Source organism: Musa acuminata, chromosome BXJ1-6 (genome assembly GCF_036884655.1).
Source record: "Musa acuminata AAA Group cultivar baxijiao chromosome BXJ1-6, Cavendish_Baxijiao_AAA, whole genome shotgun sequence".
Classification (NCBI taxonomy): Eukaryota; Viridiplantae; Streptophyta; class Magnoliopsida; order Zingiberales; family Musaceae; genus Musa; species Musa acuminata.
The window spans coordinates 2,253,065-2,274,447 of record NC_088332.1 but is presented as its reverse complement, the minus strand read 5'-3'; the positions used below and the strand labels follow the sequence as shown (position 1 = coordinate 2,274,447).

Here is a 21,383-nt window from a genome sequence, read left to right as displayed (position 1 = left end):
TCCAACCAATGCTATGTTTTTGCAATTGACTGATCCACATACTGATTCTGATTTATGACCTATGTTTTGATATAAAGCTTCAGAATTATCTGGTAGAAAGAGTTGCATGCATTAGAAGAGCACATGCGATTTAGAGGAATGAATATGATTATTGCAAATGAGTAGCGCAAATACGTTATGAGGACTTTCTTCTGAAATAGGTCTTTAATATATAGGAATCTGTTATAAGTCTTTAGTTTTCTTAAAATCATCCAGTGGGTTCTCTTGCATCATTTTCTAGCTGTTTGCCAAATTGTCAATTTGGAAAGAACAGAATGGTGGTGTTATGCAACAAAAAGAACCATCTAAAGTAGATATCAGAAACTAAAAGGGGCATCATGACTACTCCGTTGGAACATTGCGACTCCCTCTCTGCTGGAACAAATGGTTGGTTCTTGATTGAGTTCCAATTTATTTGTGTTGCAGATCTCCACTTCGCCTGTTCTAGTATAAGCAAATGCCACGCATCATAGTTTCACCAGGCTGTTAATTTCATGAAAAGCAATTGAGAATTGAGATCGTGTATCAGATTTATTTCATCAAGGAACATTGTTGTAATTAATACAAAACACCTTTGAGCCACCTGAAGAAAAACACTATAGAGCACTGACCAACCATGCGGTTTTAAGATATGCTAGATCTATTGCTGCATGCTTTATTGGTCAGTAATTACAACTAGGATAATCGAGCCACATTGGCTGGCTGAGCTGGGACCAATGTTTTTCTCTGTTAAAGAGTCGGATACATCTATGCTTGAACACAAGAAGAAGCAGAAGGAAGAGAAGACTGCAATGGAGGAGGAGATGGAGAATCTCAGAAAAGAGCAAGCGGAAGCAGATAAGTTGAACGAGGAGAGGGAACGGGAGAAAAAGGCAAAACAACAGCAGCAAGTCATCATGGTAGGTGTGCGGAAGGGCCCAAGGACGTATCTCAGACCCAATAAATAAGGTTTGTGAATCGAGCTAAAATTTCTAGAGCTAGCGACTTGTGTTTTCTTTGAAACGTATCTGTTGTACCATAAGAATTACTAATCAGAATGAATATCAACACTCAGAGAGCCATATTTTTTATGAAGTTACCCCATATTACTTAAGCTTTGTTATATCACTGGCCATTACTATCCAAAGATTAAAGAGCATGTGTACATAAACTTGGTGAAAGAATGTATGCTGTATCCTTTATATTCTTTGATTCAAGAGGTTTTCATGTGCCATGAAATCTTTTTAGCTTATCAGCTGACATAGCACGTTCTTGTTGGGCGGAAGATGCTCACATTTTGAAGGGGACAAGATACCGTAAAATAGCATTATTATGTCAGTCAAAATTACGTTTCAGATTTATTATGTCTTGATTTATCTGCTTGCTTCATATATTTTGCTCGTATCTTCGACCTGGACATTTTAACAAGGCATGCTATATTAACATTCTTGACCGATGAAACAATGTGCCTTCGGTTTGCTAAGTAGAAGATATAATGCACGAGTTATATGCGATCAATTATACATAATATGTCTTAAATTAAATATTACAAAAGAACCGATGACTAACGATATTACTTATATAGCCTTGCTCGTTAATGAGCGGTAATTATGGGTCAACGAGCACAAAAGGGGGTGTCTTTTCTTCGAACGACGTCTCTTTCCCATTCCAAGTTCTTTTCTTCGACCGATTTGTTTCACCTTCCAAGTACCTCCCAATCTTTTCCTTATAGAGATCCTTTCTGAGACTCTCATCCCACCCTTCGCTTTGAATCGAAGCGAGGAGCAATGCCTGGGTTAGGGCTGCCCCAAAGATCAGGCTTGCAGCACGAGAAGCAAGGTTTATTTGTGGGAATCGTTCGGCCCTCTGTATGTCGGATTCCGTAGCTATGGTTGCGACCGTCGAAGCCCGATTCAATTGTCTAGAGCTCATAATCAGGTGATCCTTGGCCGATGTGTTTCAAGGGTAAATGCTGGATCCAATTTTCGTATTTCATGTTTGTTTTTTTATTTAATATTTTTTTATATCGAAACTCTTGTAATTGTTGGTATTTTGGTTTCTTGATGTTGATTATTGCGCTGGTTCTGTTCATTTGGAAACGGTATTTTTCTTTATTCTTTATTCATTGCTCTTTTAAGTCTTTTTTTTGCGATAGTCAGCAGTCGATGTTTTATGAGGGAAAGATACATTGCATTGAGCTTGTAGAAATGGTTTCAGTTTGCAACCTTCAAGATCGATTTTATTTGATGGATTAAGACCCAAATCTTTGCTTTAATAGAGAGTCGCTTCAACATAAATGCATTGTTTAACTAGGATGGATGCTAATTTTTCAGTGTTAAAATTACATGCATAACACAACCGATCAAATCTTGGCTAGGCACTAACAAACTTTGCACACGAAACAGTATTCGTTATGCAATCGAAATTCAAAGCGAGAAAATTGAATAACACGCATAACACAAGCAATGAAGAGTCACGCCAAAACCACATGAAGAGGCGATCCCTGTATCAACACGATCGAAATATCCAAAGATGTATCTTCTAACAATAATGTGATTGAATCGTCCATGAAGCATTCTACCATGATAGCACAATTGATGCATCATACATTAATGATGCAATCAATCAGTCATGAACTAACATGTGATGACAACAATCAACCATCAAGCATCCTACGACACAATAATGAGATCGAATTGACAAAATGATCAAATCGGCCATGAAACTTCTTATGACAATGATATAATCGAATCGATCATAATAAAACATCTTATGATTATGAAAGTCTAATAAGAAAATAACTCTAAGTGGTGTAGCCAGCTTAGACATGAAGCATCATCTAATAAGCATTCAATGTAATTGGCTGACATCATCTATGACCTACGAGCGAGTGGTTGAAAATGAATATCAATGGATAGGCTAAAGAGTTTTTGGACGAGTCGGAGAGAGTAAGGTTATGACAAGGAGTCTGCTGGCAGTTGGCATCTGTTAACAGAATATGATAGTAAGATAAATGGGGATCGAACCACTTTTCACGGTTTTAGTATATTTTTCGTCCTCTTAATCTGCAATTGGAGGAGGGTAACCGTACCACCAGGTCTTCGGACCTTCTGCACCAGCCACCGTGGAATTAATAAGACGTCCCCAGCCACCGTAGAATTAATAAGACGTCACCAGCCATCGTGGAATTAATAAGACGTCGAGTGGGGATCATTTTCCAATGCTCCATGTGAATCGAAAGCGTCGATTCAGAGTCTGGTGACCGTCGGTGTCAATAAGATGATGGATGTTTGATCATTTTTACACACATCTAGTTAGTTGACTGTACTCAAAATTGCATTATTTATACGTGTAGATCACGTGATCAGGTCCAATTAATTGGATTCTTCTGTATTATCTGGGGACTGCGGCATAGTGGTCTAGTATATCCATAGTCGATGAGTCGAATGAATTATTATGGAGATAATAATACACTAAGCTAGAAGGAGTTCTGACAGGTATGACTCACGACCAGCTCGATATTGGACCTAGAGGGAGCATATATCTTATTAGATATCCAATAAGCCCATGAATTATTGGATCCTATGGATGAGATCTAATAAAAGCCAATTATAGATTATTAAATATATAGATCTACGAATCTAAAAAGGTTTGGGTAATTGGATGCAGATCCAATACTCAATAGGGGAGGATTCATTAGGGTTTGATAGGGACTTCTATTTAGTTTGGAGTTTTGAGGAGCGTCGCAATTTTGCCGTGTGAATCACTGCTGGAGAGGAGGGCGCTTGACCCTTTTCACCCTCTCGTAAAAATTTACAGAGGCATCGGGATATACAATCTATCTATTATATATGTAATTTTAAGTTTTACGAATTTTTGCGTATCAATCTTCGCACGACAACGAACAAACATACGGGGAATTAACGATTTTATTTTTTATTCTTTCGTTACGTATGTAATTTCACCCTAAAGATTTTTCAACAATGATATATTATTCGTACGATAGATTGATTTTAAAATATTTATTTTATGTTTCGGCGAACCTTCTGCCACAATCGATACAGAACCGACAAGACTCAAAAGAGATGAGTAAACTGCTGCCCTTATTTATAGGCTTAAAGGAAGGCCGGAAGCTACGCTCCGCGGTGTAGGCTACATTACTGTTGCAGCGGCTTATGATTGGAATAGGATCTTTGAGCGAGCAACGTCCGATTCTCAAGAAACGACGGACTGCTGCGAAGGCACCTACAAGAAGAAAGAGGCCTTAGATCGCCCCTGCAGAACCGCGCTCAATCAAAGAAGAAATCAAGAAAGAAGTAAGCATACGGGGCTAGTACTTTTTCTAAGCTTACGGGGCAGCGCTGCCATCTGCGTGCAGGCAGGTCGCCTGCAGCGGCGCCCGCAGGCACGGCGGCCACCTGCGCGCGGGCACTGCGCCCGCGCGCAAGGGCGTCGCCTGCCGGCGCTGGGCCTGCACGCGAGCCGCTAGCAGCGGCGCAGCGAGCCCTAGCGGGCGGCGCTGGCCAGCTGGTGCGGCGCCGCCCGTGGGCAGAGGCGCCGCGAGGCAGCGGCTCCTGCGGGTGCCGCGCCCGCGGTGGCGCCCACCTGCAGGGGCGGCGCCGCCCCCGCCCCCCGCCCCCCGGCCCCTGCAGTGGCCGCCGCCGGCAACACAGAAGGGGAGAGGGTTAGGGTTTTCTGGGCAAAAGACAGTTTTACCCTTCGAAATTTGAGAAATTTCGGTTCTATCCTTTGTCCAAATTACGAAAATACCCCTCAGACGAACTATCGTGATGCATGTAGATTTTGAGAGGGTTAAGTTTTTATGATATCATCTTTTGTTCTTGAGTGATTTTGAGGAAAAAAAAAACTTGGTTGGATTTGTTTGAAGGGGTCATTCATAAGAATATAGAATATTTCTCTTTACTCGTTTGAAAATTTATTTATTTTTTGATAATTTGTTGTTACATAACATTTATGGTTCTTTCTGCTTTCTAATTGAATGCTATTGTATCATAATTATATGCAGATAGTATCCGTTTCACATCACAAGTAGCGTGTGGAAGAACTATTATGGAGGTGAGCTTTAAATTAATATTCAGCTTTTATTAAACTGTTATTAATTATCCAGTCCATTTCTTTTCATGGTTTAACATACATTCTCCTATGATCTTGTGTTTTTTATCGGTATACTTCTGACTAGACAACTTCATTTGCATTTGCATGTGCACCATTTGATCAATGTAGGAAGTGAAAAAGGTTATCGATATAAACTCAACAACCACTATCTTGGAAAAATAGAGTTTGTTATCCTGCTAGACCGTGGATGTGGTCAGGAAGTGTGGAGGCTCTTGGGGCTGAATAAAGTAGAACAACATGATAATGTTGGTTTAAATGATACTATGTAAGATCAAAATTGTATGCAGCTTTTTCGAGAATATTCTTTTGGGGATCATGTGCATGTAGTTCTTTACTTGTATTGGGTTGCTTCTATAGAGTTTGTTTCAGTTGGTTTTTGTTTAGGAATAATGCATTTTTACTAAAACCAAAGCCGAGATTAGCGACATGTATGTGGTGGCTGGAAAGTGAGAACAGTATGTATGCTAAGATTGGGACTCGATGACGGAAGAAAGTATGAAGGAATTGCTTGTTGTCTGGTTGGTATGGTACAATGTCTTGCCATGCATTTCCTTTGCTGGTTCAGGCATATATCATGTCATACTAGAAATAAGTAGCAGGCCTAATCTATCTTCGTAGAAAAAAGTTGTTACCGTGCTCGCTGTTAAAACTAGGTATTTTTTTGGGTTTAGGGTGTGCATGTTAGCACCAAAATCTTATCATGCCGGCTTATATGAATTCTGTGCATATCAAAATGGGTAAATGCAAATTGTTAGTTTTTTATGTTCTTTTTGATGTGCGCTTAAGTAAGCATGGATGGCCATCCTAAATATTATACTTGCATAGTTCTGTTTAACCATGTTATATCAACTATATCTCTTGTGTAGAAATATAGCCTCAAGCCTTCAACCTTCTTAAGAATTATATAATGTTCTATTTTGCAAGTGATGAGCCACATCTAGTCGAGTTGGCAAGAATGCCTAATAAAGAGAGCCAAAAGCCACCTGCTCTCGGAGATCTCCTTTGGGGTCCACCTTAAAAGGTCAAAATTGTGCAAGGTTTACCGTAGAGCCGACATATCTTTGCGGGCCACAGTATCTGTAGCTGTGATGAGGCCACATTTAGTTCCATATTAGTTGAAGAGTTGGAGAGCCAATGCCTAGGACAAAGCTGAAGGCTGCTCCTCTCTCAAAGGTGCCTTTTGGGATCTACACCATTCGAGGCCCACCGTAAGCAAGTAATTCCTCGTGGGCTAGTAAGTCTGCAAAGACGATGGGTGGTCTATGATAGACCTTATTAACAAGATGCTGGTTGGGTTGAGTTTCTTTAAGTGCTTTTGTAGTGAAGATCAGTGATTGGGAGCATCATTTGTACCACTTTACTGTTCTTTTTCATTTTTCTGCACATATTTTATATCTCGTTATATTAGAAAAGCAGAAGAGAATGAGATGATTAGATATTACAAATTACTAAGTCTCTAGGACCAAAATTCCAAAGGTAACTCAGATAAATATCGTCTTTATCGTCATCACCATGTAACTAACATTTTCTAATCAAATTGTTGATTAATGATTATTTGATGTTAAAAATGAAATAAGCTTTGGTATATTGTGATGATCTGTTCTATTTTTAGTATATATTAACATGCACTATCTTAATATGTTCGAAAGGTCTCTTCGTCTAGAAGCTCTAGGAGCATTCATTCTCGCAGTTCAGATAATTACGAGAGGAGTGAGAAACAAAGGTATCGCAGTGTTGAATATGGCAGAAGAGATGAACACGGGAGATCCAGATATACTACGGATTATAGCAGGAAGAGGAGTCGGCACGAACAGACTTCAAACACTCCTTGTAAGTTTGATCTTTTGATTGAATGTGGTTTATTCAGTTGTCTACATGGTTTTTTTATTTGAGCTAATGAGACCTATAATTCCCAGCTAGGTCAGGCTGGGATGACGGGAGGTGGGAATGGGAAGATACTCCACGTCGAGGTTCTAGGGACAACTATTCTGTGTCTCACAGATATCGACCTTCACCCTCTCCAATGTTGGCAGGTGCCTCACCTGATGCATGGCTTGTGTCCCCGTGGCTGGGCGGTAATACACCTCGTCCTGCAGGCAAGTATGACAAAATAAGTCAGATTTTAGTTATTATATCATTTACTTGAAAATCTCTTTCTTTTACCTTTATTTGTACTATCACTAGAAGCTTTGATGATAAAAATGACCATTGGGACTACAGGTTCTCCATGGGATAGTGTAGCTCCCTCTCCAACACCAATACGTGCCACAGGCTCCTCAAAAAGATCTGATTCGTCTCAGAGTGGAAAACATCGGCTACATTTTACTGTTGCAGCTGATTCAGAGGTACCTGTATAGGGTTTCTATTTTCTATTTAATTCTAATAAGTACAGTGCTATATGGTTCCTGGCATTGTGTTCTCAGTTTTGCATGTGCCTGTATGATGGGTTTTTTTTCCTAGAATATATTAGCATCAAAAACAGAACTTTGGGAAATTAAGGTAGAGTTGCACATATTGATAAATGCCCAAAACATTTAAAGCTAGAAGTAGCACCTCAATCAAGCTTTTAATATTAATCCGGCCAATCATGATAAATGCTTCTTGTCTCTAGTTGCTTGTTTAACCATGGCCATTAAGCTCTAGACTATGATTAATATAAATGGAAGAGACTAACTTGAATTTTGACGAATGAGATGCCAGCTATTTCCTTGCATTAGTTTGCTCTGTATGCATATTTATCTCTGAATTCCAATTTGTATGTGGTTAGTTTTGTTATTTGATGATTGTATAACCTTATAGACCTGAGGGCAGTCTTATATTGACTGTGATGTCCAGATGAATGTCTTTTGTTCTTGTAGCTTGGTTCATGCACTATAAACAGTAGAGACTCTTATTCATGATGCAATTAACTACGTTTTGTGTCAATCTTTATTGTATGTAATTGTGCAGATTACATAATGTCTTACAAATTAGGAGCAGGACTAGGTTTTGTGTTGTAGGATAGTTGGATAATTGGATCAATATTGGCTGAGGGTGATCTGATTTATTCCGAGAAATTGGGTATTTAGATAAATTGACTGGGATCAGACATTTCCATTATTGGTTTATCCTAGCACATCCCAACCCATTAAGTCTTGGAATCTTGCCATTTGACCGAGAGAATGAGAGAATATAACTGAGACGAGGAAGAAGAGAGGGAAAAGGGAGGGGAGATTGTGAGGGAAGAGAGGGCACCTAGAAGAAGAAATTTTGCAGAGGAATACAAGACAAGAAAGAGGGAGGCAGACTTAGCGCAATAGAGGGAGGAGAAAGAGTGCCCCTCCCTTTTGGGCCCCAAAACTGGAAAGACTGACAGATTTAGGAATCTCACTTAAATTTTTGTATCTTGGATTATTGATTGGATTTTTGGATTTAGACCAGATTCAACATGCTGTTTATATTCCACAGAGAATGGATTAGACTCCAGTGTCTACATGTTACCTACTACTATCGTTATGATGATGACATAATTTAACTGGACCTGTTAACAACAGTGAGTATAATAGTAATTGTTGTATGTTATATTGCATTTTCTGAAGTTAAGCGTTACAAAGTGCCAATTCACATTTAAAGAATTTAGTAGTAATTAATTGCTACAAAGATTTCAATCTTATTTTGATTTTAATTTATTTTTTATTTTTACATAGTATTGCTGGAATAATTTTTAACATATCTTTTAAATATTTTAAAATGATATAAAACTTTTAAATATTAATTTTTTATTTTTAGTTTTTGCAATATTGTTTCAACATTTTCAACATTTTCTATTTATATTATTTTCTTTATTAACTTGTTTAATAAAATTTATATTTGCAAAACATTTTCAGTTTTTAGGAAAACAAAACCCCTTCAGGATTTATCAGTAATTTAAAGGTAATGAATAATATAACACACGGCACTTTGTGTTTCTTTGGATATTATATTCATATATTAACTATAAATAAGATGCATCAGCTAATTTGTTATTTGTCATGCTGTATTTTCTTATGAAATATAGTAATTTAGAGTAACTTCATTACAAATTAATATATGATATGCAACATTATTTTTATGATGTCTTTGGTCTATTTTTTCTAATTCCTCTCATTTTCCTTATTTTATAAAATTTGAAATTTAGAGATTTTTTTGTTTCTCGATTCTGATTTCTCTTATATGACTGGTCCAACCAATGCTATGTTTTTGCAATTGACTGATCCACATACTGATTCTGATTTATGACCTATGTTTTGATATAAAGCTTCAGAATTATCTGGTAGAAAGAGTTGCATGCACTAGAAGAGCACATGCGATTTAGAGGAATGAATATGATTATTGCAAATGAGTAGCGCAAATACGTTATGAGGACTTTCTTCTGAAATAGGTCTTTAATATATAGGAATCTGTTATAAGTCTTTAGTTTTCTTAAAATCATCCAGTGGGTTCTCTTGCATCATTTTCTAGCTGTTTGCCAAATTGTCAATTTGGAAAGAACAGAATGGTGGTGTTATGCAACAAAAAGAACCATCTAAAGTAGATATCAGAAACTAAAAGGGGCATCATGACTACTCCGTTGGAACATTGCGACTCCCTCTCTGCTGGAACAAATGGTTGGTTCTTGATTGAGTTCCAATTTATTTGTGTTGCAGATCTCCACTTCGCCTGTTCTAGTATAAGCAAATGCCACGCATCATAGTTTCACCAGGTGGGTCTCACCAGGCTGTTAATTTCATGAAAAGCAATTGAGAATTGAGATCGTGTGTCAGATTTATTTCATCAAGGAACATTGTTGTAATTAATACAAAACACCTTTGAGCCACCTGAAGAAAAACACTATAGAGCACTGACCAACCATGCGGTTTTAAGATATGCTAGATCTATTGCTGCATGCTTTATTGGTCAGTAATTACAACTAGGATAATCCAGTGAGATATACATTTCCCTTTCAAAATTTTTCTTATTCGGTGGCTAGTTATGGCATGACATGAATGGTTTTTATGCAACAATGATACCTTGGAGATGAATCTGTACTATGAGGTTGGTGGAATAGATTCTTCGTATCCTGGTTAGGTGTTCGGATAAATATAGCTTGTGGGTGGATATGTATAATGGATTTTGTGGTTCTATTAGTTGCATACTGTCAACTTGTTGGCATGATGTTTTAACTTGCATTGTGCTGTTGCCATCCTGACAACATGCTGTTACAAGTCACATCCTTTGGTTCCGTTTAGGCACAAGAAAGGTTTTCCAATAAAAAGAAAATGGCTTACCATAAAAAACCTTTCGAGAAAAGAATTTTGAACAAATAACACCCCCATGGTTATTTTTCTTTTCATGACTCCTGTACAAGGCAACAAGCTTCAGACGATTAGCAACTAAGTTAAAGCTGTGCCTTGAGACGAACATTGTTACCATATTTTTATATAATTCTTTGTGAAAGGGACATGTCAACCAGCTTGGCATCGCAGATTTTAGCGTTAAATACTTGATTGTTGCATCGTCTAATAGGTTCAGCGATACCAAGTTGAAATCTGGTAATGTTGTTTGCTATGCATTTCACTGGCTCTGTTACTAATTCATGCCTAATTACTCCCAAGGGAATATTGTCCATTTTTGGTTGCCATATCATTATTTATTAAGTTAATGTAGCCTCATTTATACATGGTGAGAAAACCATACCATTTGTCTTCATTATTATGACCTTCTAGCTTCTGCTTCATTCTCCTATGTGCTTTGTTTTTAGTATTCTTTGATTCTTAGTTATTTTTTAATGAATTCAAAGGCTTATCTGCGCTTGTTTGTTCATTGGTTTATCTGCCATACCAGGAAAATGAAGCAGCTGAAAGCACCTTAACCACATTTAAGCCTTATGAGATCACAGAGGAAATGCGCCAAGAGATGGATTACAATGCTGACCGAGCATGGTAGGTGCTTGTTTATGAACCTTTCTTTTGACTGAAATCAAAGTGTTATAAACTTGTCTTGAAAATGTTACTCCGACATTCAATTTAATCAACTTGTCTTTTCTAAGATTTTTACTGAAAACAAGGATTGAGCACCTTTTATTTTCTATAATTTTGACGTATTGCTTCTTGTACATAATCCTTTGGGGCTTAATGAATGGTATGTCATGAAAGTATCAATTGCGCTCTAAGTCCCTTGATGTTTTTTTTGTAGGTACGACAGAGATGAACATAACACAATGTTTGATGGTGATAGCTCGTCATTGTTTGGTGGGGATGATGCTTCTTATAAAAAGAAAGAAGCATCACTGGCAAAGAAACTGGTATAATATATCATTGCCTCTTCCATTCCTGATACCGAAATAATGTAGTTTTAGCAATATAAGCTTCCATATTATTTTTGCTCTATAAATTTATATCTCTTCATGTTAGCTTGCAATTAGAAGCACAAATGATTTTTGTTGGAAGTACTTCAATGTGAGTTCAGCCAATTAGTTTTGGTAAAAGTGAGGCTAGTAGCACATACTCCTGGGTAGCATGGTGATACTTGCATTTTGGATCTTCAGTTAATACCACTAATGCAATTATAAATTTAGATTTAGTCTATGGATGAGGTTGGGTCCTAATTAATTGTGTCAAGTTATTTTTTTTCTGTCTTTCAGAATTTTCATTTTTAATTTATTAGTATTTGTTGTGAAAAGGGATTGAGACTATTTTAGTTATTTTAGGATTCTAACCTTGGTTTCTGGTGAAATATTTGAAGTGCAGCTTTTGGTATGTGTAACTAATTAATTGTTATCCAAAATAAGCATCAAACTTATACTTGATGGATGTAGCAATAATACATCATATCAGCCTTTGATATGACAGTATTAAAGATTATGGCTTGGGAGAAAGAAGAAAATAAGAAATACAAGCAGTCAATTGTAATCTTTATTGTCTTTCTGATCTATATCGAGATTTAATTTTTATTATACTACTTAGGAGAAATGTATGTTGTATCGAGTTATGAAATTAATATATAAGTTTTCCCTAAAGTATGACATGGTCATCCTTTTTCCCTGCTTATAAGATTCATCTTGTTTCTGATCTGGCCTTTTACCTTGTTCACATTCGCTCTGTTTTATACACCTCTTACATCTGTGCTTGCTTCACTCATAATAATTTGACTGAAGCTTTTTTGGATTTTGATATTACTGATATGAAGTGGAAGGTTCTAGAATGCTCCCCATGCAGTTTCATGTTTCTGATTTTGATATTGCGGTGGTCGTATGACCCATCTTGTACAAGACATGTACTCTCTCATGATGCAGGACATTAGTATTAGGCTTGATATGAACATGTTTTTTTGAACCAGCAGTAACCCTTCAGATTAAAAGAAAATTATTTATAAGAGCAGCTATGTTTTGTCTGCCACTATGTTGAGTAGCCGAGAAGAATATTTGAAATGGTAGGAGCAGCTTAAGGCTTTTGAAATGAATGTCTAGACAGAATAAATAAAATAGTGAATGGCACCTCTGGAAAGTTTGATATGTAGCCTGTTAAGTTATCATGTATGGAACATCATCTGAAATATATTGGATGTATTCAAGAGGTAAGGCTAGTTAATTAAATTTGTCTTTAGCGGTTGAAAAGCTTGGCTTATTAGATTCCTGACTTATCTAGACTTTGTTAACCCAAAGTCATTATCACCTGCTGGATCTTTATCCTTGATACAACTTGGAGATTGTACTAATATTATTGCAAGTCATAGTAGAAAAAATAAATTCATTTACATATACCACTTTTTTTCTTATATATGTGTAATGCTGCAGACTCGTAAGGATGGAACATTGATGACCCTTGCCCAAAGTAAGAAGTTATCACAATTGACTGCTGATAATGCTCAGTGGGAAGACCGACAGCTATTGAGATCGGGGGCTGTTAGAGGAACAGAGGTGCAGATTAACTTTGAGGATGAGGATGAGCGCAAAGTCATCCTTTTAGTTCATGGTATGGTGAAGTTAGATCTAATTGTTCTACAGTATTACTCTGTAATGTCTTTATCATTACCATTGATGCTATGTTCCTGTGAGTACCTCGGTGTCCTATTCTGTCATGAAGGAGGAATATGAAGTTGATAATGAACTCTTAGGATGATGTTTGTTGTTCATGCTATAGATTTTGGTTCACAAGTTCTAGTGAGGTGTCTACGGTAATCACATTATAATCAGATTCATATTAGTGCTTACAAAAGGATTTTGCATAAATTAAAGAAAAAATTCTTATATATCAAGTCCGATATTTTTCTATTATTGCACATTTTTCCTGTTCAACTTTGGTGATTATTTTGGCATAACAAACCTGAGGATTATGTACCAAGATTTGTTATCACATATCTTACCAAAAATTAAGATAATATTAGAATCCTAATCTAATTTAAAGATACCCAAATCTATAAAAAATGGAGGATTATTTACCAAGATTTGGTATTGCATATCATATAAAAAGTAAGGATAACATTAGAATCATAATATAACCTAAATATATCCAAATATGGTAAAAAATCATTTCTATACATTTTAATGAAAATAATTTTGTAATACCTAGAAAATAGAAAAAAATCATTTCTCAAATTTGACCAGAAAATATCTGTAAGATAAATAAATTTACAAAAAATAGGAAGATTAACCCTGACATATCTAGACTCAATGGAGACCTGACTAAGTGCAATTTGGCTTTGGGCTCAAATTGTTCTTCCTCATTTTTTATTACAATTTCACATTTTGTTAACATCTTCAGTTCTATTGTAAATTATGCGGATGTGCAATGCACTATACATTTTGTTACAGAAACCTAAGGTTGATGCTTCTTGTGCTAATTAATACTCGGAAAGAGTTGGGTTACAATTGTGAGAATTAACGTGCTAATGATTAACATTCACTATTTGTGTTTTAAGAATTTCAATTCCTTACTATGTTTCCAAAAGGATTTATGTTGTGAAATGTGCAATTTGTTTCTGTAATAAACGTAACTAGCTGTTTGAGAGCTTATGGAAGAGAAATGTCACTTGTTTCTAAGATATTTTGAATGTCATTTGCATTCTTTATAGTATACAATACCTATGCCAGAAGCAAGCTACCCTTTTGTTTAAGAAGTCTACTGGGAAGTCTTGTAAATATAAGCAGTTTCTTGAGAGATCCTGAAGGGCCATCATTGATAAAAAAGATAAAAGACTTGAATAATAGAAATTGTCCTGCGTTAGACTTATCTGATATTCCATCATCTATGATAAATATCCATGCGTCATGAAAAAATGCTGGTCTTTCAGAGAGATGTTGTTTGTTTCCACTGTTTTGAGTGAGTCAAATTTTATTTAAATACCATGTTTGTTTGGAGGAATCCTAACTTATCTTTGATGAAGTAAAAAAAAAAAAGAAAAAAAAACTCTTAGTGATGAATCCTCTAGACTGAAGTTCTATTTTTGCAAAAGGCTGCTTGTGCTTTTTGCTCACAACTTCCTCCGTGCACATACTGATATGTGTGTTAATTGACATGTTCTGGCAAAACATGGTTATACTGATATGTGTGTTGTTTGGTCCTAATGAATTGTATTACCAAGTGGCTGAAGTTACTGAGCACCTGTTCCAACTTTTTGCAGATACAAAGCCCCCTTTCCTGGATGGTAGGGTGGTATTCACAAAACAGGCTGAACCTGTAATGCCTATTAAAGATCCCACATCAGATATGGCCATAATTGCTCGTAAAGGTTCTGCTCTGGTTAGGGAAATTCATGAAAAGCAGAGTATGAATAAGTCACGCCAACGGTTTTGGGAGCTGGCAGGATCAAAACTTGGTGACATTCTAGGGGTCCAGAAGACAGCTGAGCAGGTTAGTATTTGTGATCTTAGCTGATTAATTTTCTTGTCCATCTCCTTTGAATAACTCAACTTTCTCTGCCTCAAATATCAGATTGATGCAGATACTGCAGTGGTAGGAGAAGAAGGCGAAGTGGATTTTAAAGAGGAAGCCAAGTTTGCAAGGCATATGAAAGAGAAAGGTGAAGCAGTAAGTGAGTTCGCCAAGTCGAAGTCCATTTCACAACAAAGGCAGTATCTTCCAATATATTCTGTTCGTGAGGAACTGTTGAAGGTCAATATCTATAAACGTATTGGTCAACATATTCACTTTGCACTCTGTAATGCATGCTTTGTTTGGTTCTCTTTAAACGTCATATCTTATTTTGTGTTTTCTGTTATATGTTGAATGAAATTAATGATTAAGGCTTTCCTAGGAAAACAAGTTAACACCAAAAGTTAACAACTCTCATCCCCCTCGCCACCTCTCACAACCATAGTCATCCATCCGAACCTAGATTGCTGCTCTTTGCTATCAGTATTCAAAGCAGCCATGCAAATGCTTTTCCCTCTCCTTACACTCTATTTGTCTTTTCTCATTCTGTTCCTGCGATAAACACGGACGGAGTGTGACCTACTAACTCAACACATGCTATCTCTATGATTCCTAACACACTTCTCATTTGATCTCTCTCTCTCTCTCTCTCTCTCTCTCTCCCCTCTGTCTTTTCTCCCTCTTCACTCAAACTACTACTCACCATTGCGTTGCACCGCTGAAGTTGAATACCGATTTCACATTCTTGCCCTTTCCCTGCCTCTTTTGTAATCCTTTCTCTGTCAGCTACTGACAACATTCGACTGCAATGGTGCTCAACAACCCTTTGTTTCTGTCACAAATTGTCTTTCCCTTCTCTGTTCTAGCTTCTCTCCCTTTTCTCTCACTTTCTTATTTTCCCTCACACCTTTCTCTCAGTTTCTCTCCCATTCTTCCTCTCGTTCTTTGTTTCTCATTAAAATGCTTAGCTTTATAATGGTACACATGAAATTAATTTTTTATTTTATACAAGGATACCAAAGGTATAAGTCCATTGACAAAATGGTACTGTACCGGTCCCGTAGATTACCAAAATCAATATCAGACCAGTTTTTAAAATATTTTCTAGCATTGTTGTTAGATGCATAGTTGATTTCTAGGACCACCAGTTATTTAAATGAGTGATTCCCAAATAACAATTCAACTACTCCCATATTACACATATCATGAATGAGGCTAAGATACCCTGCACTTGTAGCATGGCCCAGTATATTTGATATCCTTAGTAACTGTGCTATGTATTATTAAATTTGAGACATTACATGTTAGTTGTAACACCATTAAAAATTTTCCTCGTGTTGGCGATATCATTGTTGTTTTTGATATGTTCATGATTTCCTATGCAATTTTTTATCACTGTGCTTAATTCTTCTGCTTGCTCTACATTAGGTTGTTCGTGAAAATCAGGTAATAGTTGTAGTTGGAGAGACTGGTTCTGGGAAGACAACTCAATTGACACAGGTAACACCCACTTCCAATACTCTCTTTGATTTTATTCAACATATAAGCCGTTTATTGTTATGCTGATGATAAAGCTACCTGACAGTATCTTCATGAAGATGGATATACAAATGGTAGTATTATTGGTTGTACACAACCAAGACGTGTGGCTGCCATGAGTGTTGCTAAACGAGTCAGCGAGGAGATGGAAACAGAGTTGGGTGATAAAGTTGGTTATGCCATAAGATTTGAAGATGTCACTGGTCCAAATACTATAATAAAGGTTTTTTTTTTACCTTATTTGGAATTTCTTTACTTCATGTTCTTACTATTATTTTTATGCTTACTTCAAAGTCTAGAACTTCCGATGTTAATTTTTGTTCCATGGGCATCTTTAGTCCATTTTATTATGGTATTTGACATATTTAGTTCATTTTATTACAGTATTTGAAGTATTTAGATCATTTTATTATTGTCTTTGATATCTTTAGTTCCATGACAAAATTCACTCCTTGATTGCATTCCACTGTATATACAGTAGGTTTATTTCAAAATGTTAACTATTATGAATTGGTTTAGCAACTGCTATGGAATCTTATTAGGATTTCTCCTACTTAAGTTCTAGCTATATTCTTCTCTTGATTAATTCACTTATGCATTGGACTAATTGGCCTACTATTTAGGATCTTCTAGTAATTTCTGGTGATAAACTTAATTGTATCATTTATCTTAGATTGAAGTATACTCACCAGAATGTTATATTTTATTTGTGTAGTACATGACGGATGGGGTACTTCTGCGTGAAACATTGAAGGACTCTGATCTTGACAAATACCGGTATGCTTATTGTCCTTTTTTTTGTTTCTATTTTTGTTTTAAGAAGACTTATTTTCCACACTTTTTAGAATCGGTTGTTCTTATTCTATGATATGAAATTCCATAGAAAATTATCTTTAGCTTGCAGGATTATTTGTTTCTGCCATGATGTTTGGATATTCTTAAAATTTACTTCCTTTGTTCACGTCCATCAGATCAATAAGTAAATTGTCAAGTGCACTGGTAGAAGATGAAAAGAGGTTATGTCTATATGTGACAGTATTAAAAAGTCAAGGAGAACATAAAACTAACCTATTACCTGGTAAACTAAGACTCATTGCTGAGAATTATCTTTCACAACACTCTTCCATCACTGTTTAGTAAAGGACTTTTTCTTGTTATTTACTTTTAGGAGAAGTTGGAAATAGAACTATGCTTTTCCAAAGCATATTGGAGGAACATTTTAGAGTTTCTTACTTCTTTTTTATATGATCTTTCCTAATATTTAGCTTGAGGGGAAAAAGGATATTAGAAGTTAGAACTATGCTTTCTGACAGAAGATGTAGAGATGGGCGGGGTTTTGGAAGATGAGGTGCCATTCTTTTTCATAGAATATCTTTCCTAATATTTAGCTTGAGGGGATTAAAGATCTTAGATTTATGCTTTCTCGCAGCAGATTTAGAGATGGGTTTTTGATTAAATGTTGACTATTAAATTAGATCATTGGGTATCTACTTTTGGAAGATACGCAAATAACCTGTCGGAACATACAATCAACAAATGATAATTGTAGTTATAAATTCTTACTGTTGCATCCTTCACCATGTCACTCCCCTTTATATGCTGTACCGCTGTAATCTTATGCTCACAGTTGTTCCAGAAAGTCATTCTTTCTAACTGTGGAAATTCAAGTCATTTGATCTCTTGTTCAGCTACCTTCATCAAACAGATATCATCGAGGTTTCTTGTTCAGCTACCTTTTTTGTTTTTGCGGTGGTCACCTACTGGTCAACCAGGATTGCTTGTCCTTGTTCTCCATTGGATCATCCAGAGATTTACTTCGTGGTGGATTTTTTCTTTTTCCTGGACATACTAACTGCAAGCTTGGATGGATTAGTTCTTGGTGTTCTTTTCTATGTCTAAAGCTTATGCTATCAGATAGTTTTGTTTTCTCCTTTGCTGCATGGTAGATAGTGTAAATTGACCCATAAAGCTATTTCTATTCATGATCTCATTGTTTTTCTGCTCTTCCTGTCCGACGAATCGAAGAGGATAGAGTCTCGTTATGTACAAGGGCTTTGAGTTATGCATTGATTTAAACTAAGTGATGTTATGTTGTCTTAGCTTGAAAAACTTCACTGTTTGCTAATGTTGATATTGGCAATAAAACAAATATTGTTTCTAGTTACTATATACATAACAGACTTTAGGTAGTTATGATCTTCGAATTGTTAAGAGGGAAAGATTCTTTGAATGTCTTTTGCTTGTTTTCTCAAACTTAATTTTTATGCTTTGTTTTTTGAGGCACAAAATTGTTAGGAAATCACATAGAACTTTGCTTTCATAACATGAACTGTTTTTGAACTTTGTGTATCCTGAGAAATACTTCTTTTTCCCAGAGTAATTATCATGGATGAAGCACACGAGAGATCACTGAGTACCGATGTTTTATTTGGTATACTGAAGAAGGTAGTTGCTAGGCGACGCGACTTCAAGCTTATTGTAACGTCTGCGACGCTGAATGCTAAAAAATTTTCCGACTTCTTTGGAGGGTAAGATGAGTCAGCTTTGTAAGCTAATACCTTTACTGATGACCCATTTATTTACTCTCTGCACTCCTGGCCAACCTAACCTTTTTCTCTCTATGTTCCAGTGTTCCGACTTTTCAAATCCCTGGAAGGACATTCCATGTAAATATCCTGTACAGCAAAACACCGTGTGAAGACTATGTTGAAGCTGCTGTTAAGCAGGCGATGACTATTCACATTACAAGCGCTCCTGGTGACATTCTCATCTTTATGACAGGGCAGGATGAGATTGAAGCTGCCTGCTATGCTCTTGCTGAGCGTATGGAACAGCTCATCGCATCCACAAGCAAAGCAGTCCCAAAGCTCTTGATATTGCCTATCTATTCTCAGTTGCCAGCTGATCTGCAAGCAAAGATCTTCCAGAAAGCTGAAGATGGTGCTCGGAAATGCATTGTTGCAACCAACATTGCAGAGACATCCCTTACAGTAGATGGTATCTTTTATGTCATAGACACAGGATATGGTAAAATGAAGGTTTACAATCCTAGAATGGGCATGGATGCTCTACAAGTGTTTCCAGTTAGCCGAGCAGCAGCTGACCAACGGGCTGGGCGTGCTGGCAGAACTGGTCCTGGCACTTGCTATCGGTTATTTACAGAGTCTGCGTATCAAAATGAGCTGCTTCCTAACCCTGTTCCAGAGATCCAGAGAACAAATCTGGGCAATGTGGTTTTGCTGCTTAAATCCTTAAAGATTGAAAATCTTTTGGATTTTGACTTCATGGATCCGCCCCCGCAGGAAAATATTCTCAATTCAATGTACCAGCTGTGGGTGTTGGGCGCCTTGAACAATGTTGGAAGCCTCACTGAGATTGGGTGGAAGATGGTGGAATTTCCCTTGGATCCACCGCTTGCGAAAATGTTGTTGATGGGGGAGCAGCTAGAGTGCATAAATGAGGTTTTAACAATCGTGTCTATGCTTTCAGTGCCTTCAGTTTTCTTCCGACCAAAGGATCGGGCAGAGGAGAGCGATGCGGCAAGGGAAAAATTCTTTGTTCCAGAATCTGATCACTTGACACTTCTCAATGTATACCAACAATGGAAAGCAAACCAATACCGTGGGGACTGGTGCAATGACCACTTCTTGCATGTGAAGGGCCTTAGGAAGGCAAGGGAAGTCAGATCCCAGCTGTTAGACATACTCAAGTCCTTGAAGATTCCCCTGACTTCATGTGGGATGGAGTGGGATGTGGTCAGGAAAGCAATCTGTTCTGCTTATTTCCACAATGCTGCCAGATTGAAAGGTGTGGGTGAATATGTGAATTGCCGGAATGGAATGCCCTGCCACCTGCATCCCAGCAGTGCACTGTATGGGCTTGGATACACTCCAGATTACGTGGTTTACCATGAACTTGTACTGACCACAAAGGAGTATATGCAATGTGTGACTGCAGTCGAGCCACATTGGCTGGCTGAGCTGGGACCAATGTTTTTCTCTGTTAAAGAGTCGGATACATCTATGCTTGAACACAAGAAGAAGCAGAAGGAAGAGAAGACTGCAATGGAGGAGGAGATAGAGAATCTGAGAAAAGAGCAAGCGGAAGCAGATAAGTTGAACGAGGCGAGGGAACGGGAGAAAAAGGCAAAACAGCAGCAGCAAGTCATCATGGTAGGTGTGCGGAAGGGCCCAAGGACGTATCTCAGACCGAATAAATAAGAGGCCTGAGAATTACTCTCATTGCTGGTCTCTTGTTTTTGTCAGGCCCGCAACAGATTTCTCTTTGAGAGCAAGGTGCTGAAAGCCTCTGCTTTACCTCATCAGTCGAACCGGACTAGTTGTTGCCCCTCGCCTCTAGCAATAATGGAAAGCGGGGGTCATCTCATTTACAGCTTTTCTTTTTCATTATCCTTATTTTATAAAATTTGAAATTTAGTGATTTTTTTGTTTCTCGATTCTGATTTCTCTTATGACTGGTCCAACCAATGCTATGTTTTTGCAATTGACTGATCCACATACTGATTCTGATTTATGACCTATGTTTTGATATAAAGCTTCAGAATTATCTGGTAGAAAGAGTTGCATGCATTAGAAGAGCACATGCGATTTAGAGGAATGAATATGATTATTGCAAATGAGTAGCGCAAATACGTTATGAGGACTTTCTTCTGAAATAGGTCTTTAATATATAGGAATCTGTTATAAGTCTTTAGTTTTCTTAAAATCATCCAGTGGGTTCTCTTGCATCATTTTCTAGCTGTTTGCCAAATTGTCAATTTGGAAAGAACAGAATGGTGGTGTTATGCAACAAAAAGAACCA

At 37.1% G+C, this 21,383-nt stretch overlaps 2 protein-coding genes across 2 annotated transcripts; both read left to right on the top strand.

Moving 5' to 3' along the window:
• The first annotated feature begins 755 nt into the window (after positions 1–755).
• Positions 756–4,748, top strand: LOC135677932 (eukaryotic translation initiation factor 3 subunit A-like). Its single transcript, XM_065190338.1, has 2 exons — positions 756–964; positions 4,397–4,748. The coding sequence occupies exons 1-2, from the start codon at positions 756–758 to the stop codon at positions 4,746–4,748; spliced, it is 561 nt and encodes a 186-aa protein (XP_065046410.1).
• LOC135675577 (pre-mRNA-splicing factor ATP-dependent RNA helicase DEAH7-like) lies at positions 4,135–21,033 on the top strand. The gene is made up of 15 exons (XM_065185859.1): positions 4,135–4,334; positions 5,045–5,094; positions 6,804–6,984; positions 7,071–7,250; positions 7,375–7,499; positions 10,996–11,093; positions 11,347–11,455; positions 12,947–13,124; positions 14,773–15,002; positions 15,084–15,263; positions 16,452–16,523; positions 16,609–16,785; positions 17,278–17,339; positions 18,938–19,090; positions 19,192–21,033. Exons 2-15 carry the CDS (start codon positions 5,089–5,091, stop codon positions 20,780–20,782), a joined length of 3,342 nt encoding a protein of 1,113 aa, XP_065041931.1. The 5' UTR covers positions 4,135–4,334; positions 5,045–5,088; the 3' UTR covers positions 20,783–21,033.
• The last annotated feature ends 350 nt before the right edge of the window (positions 21,034–21,383 follow it).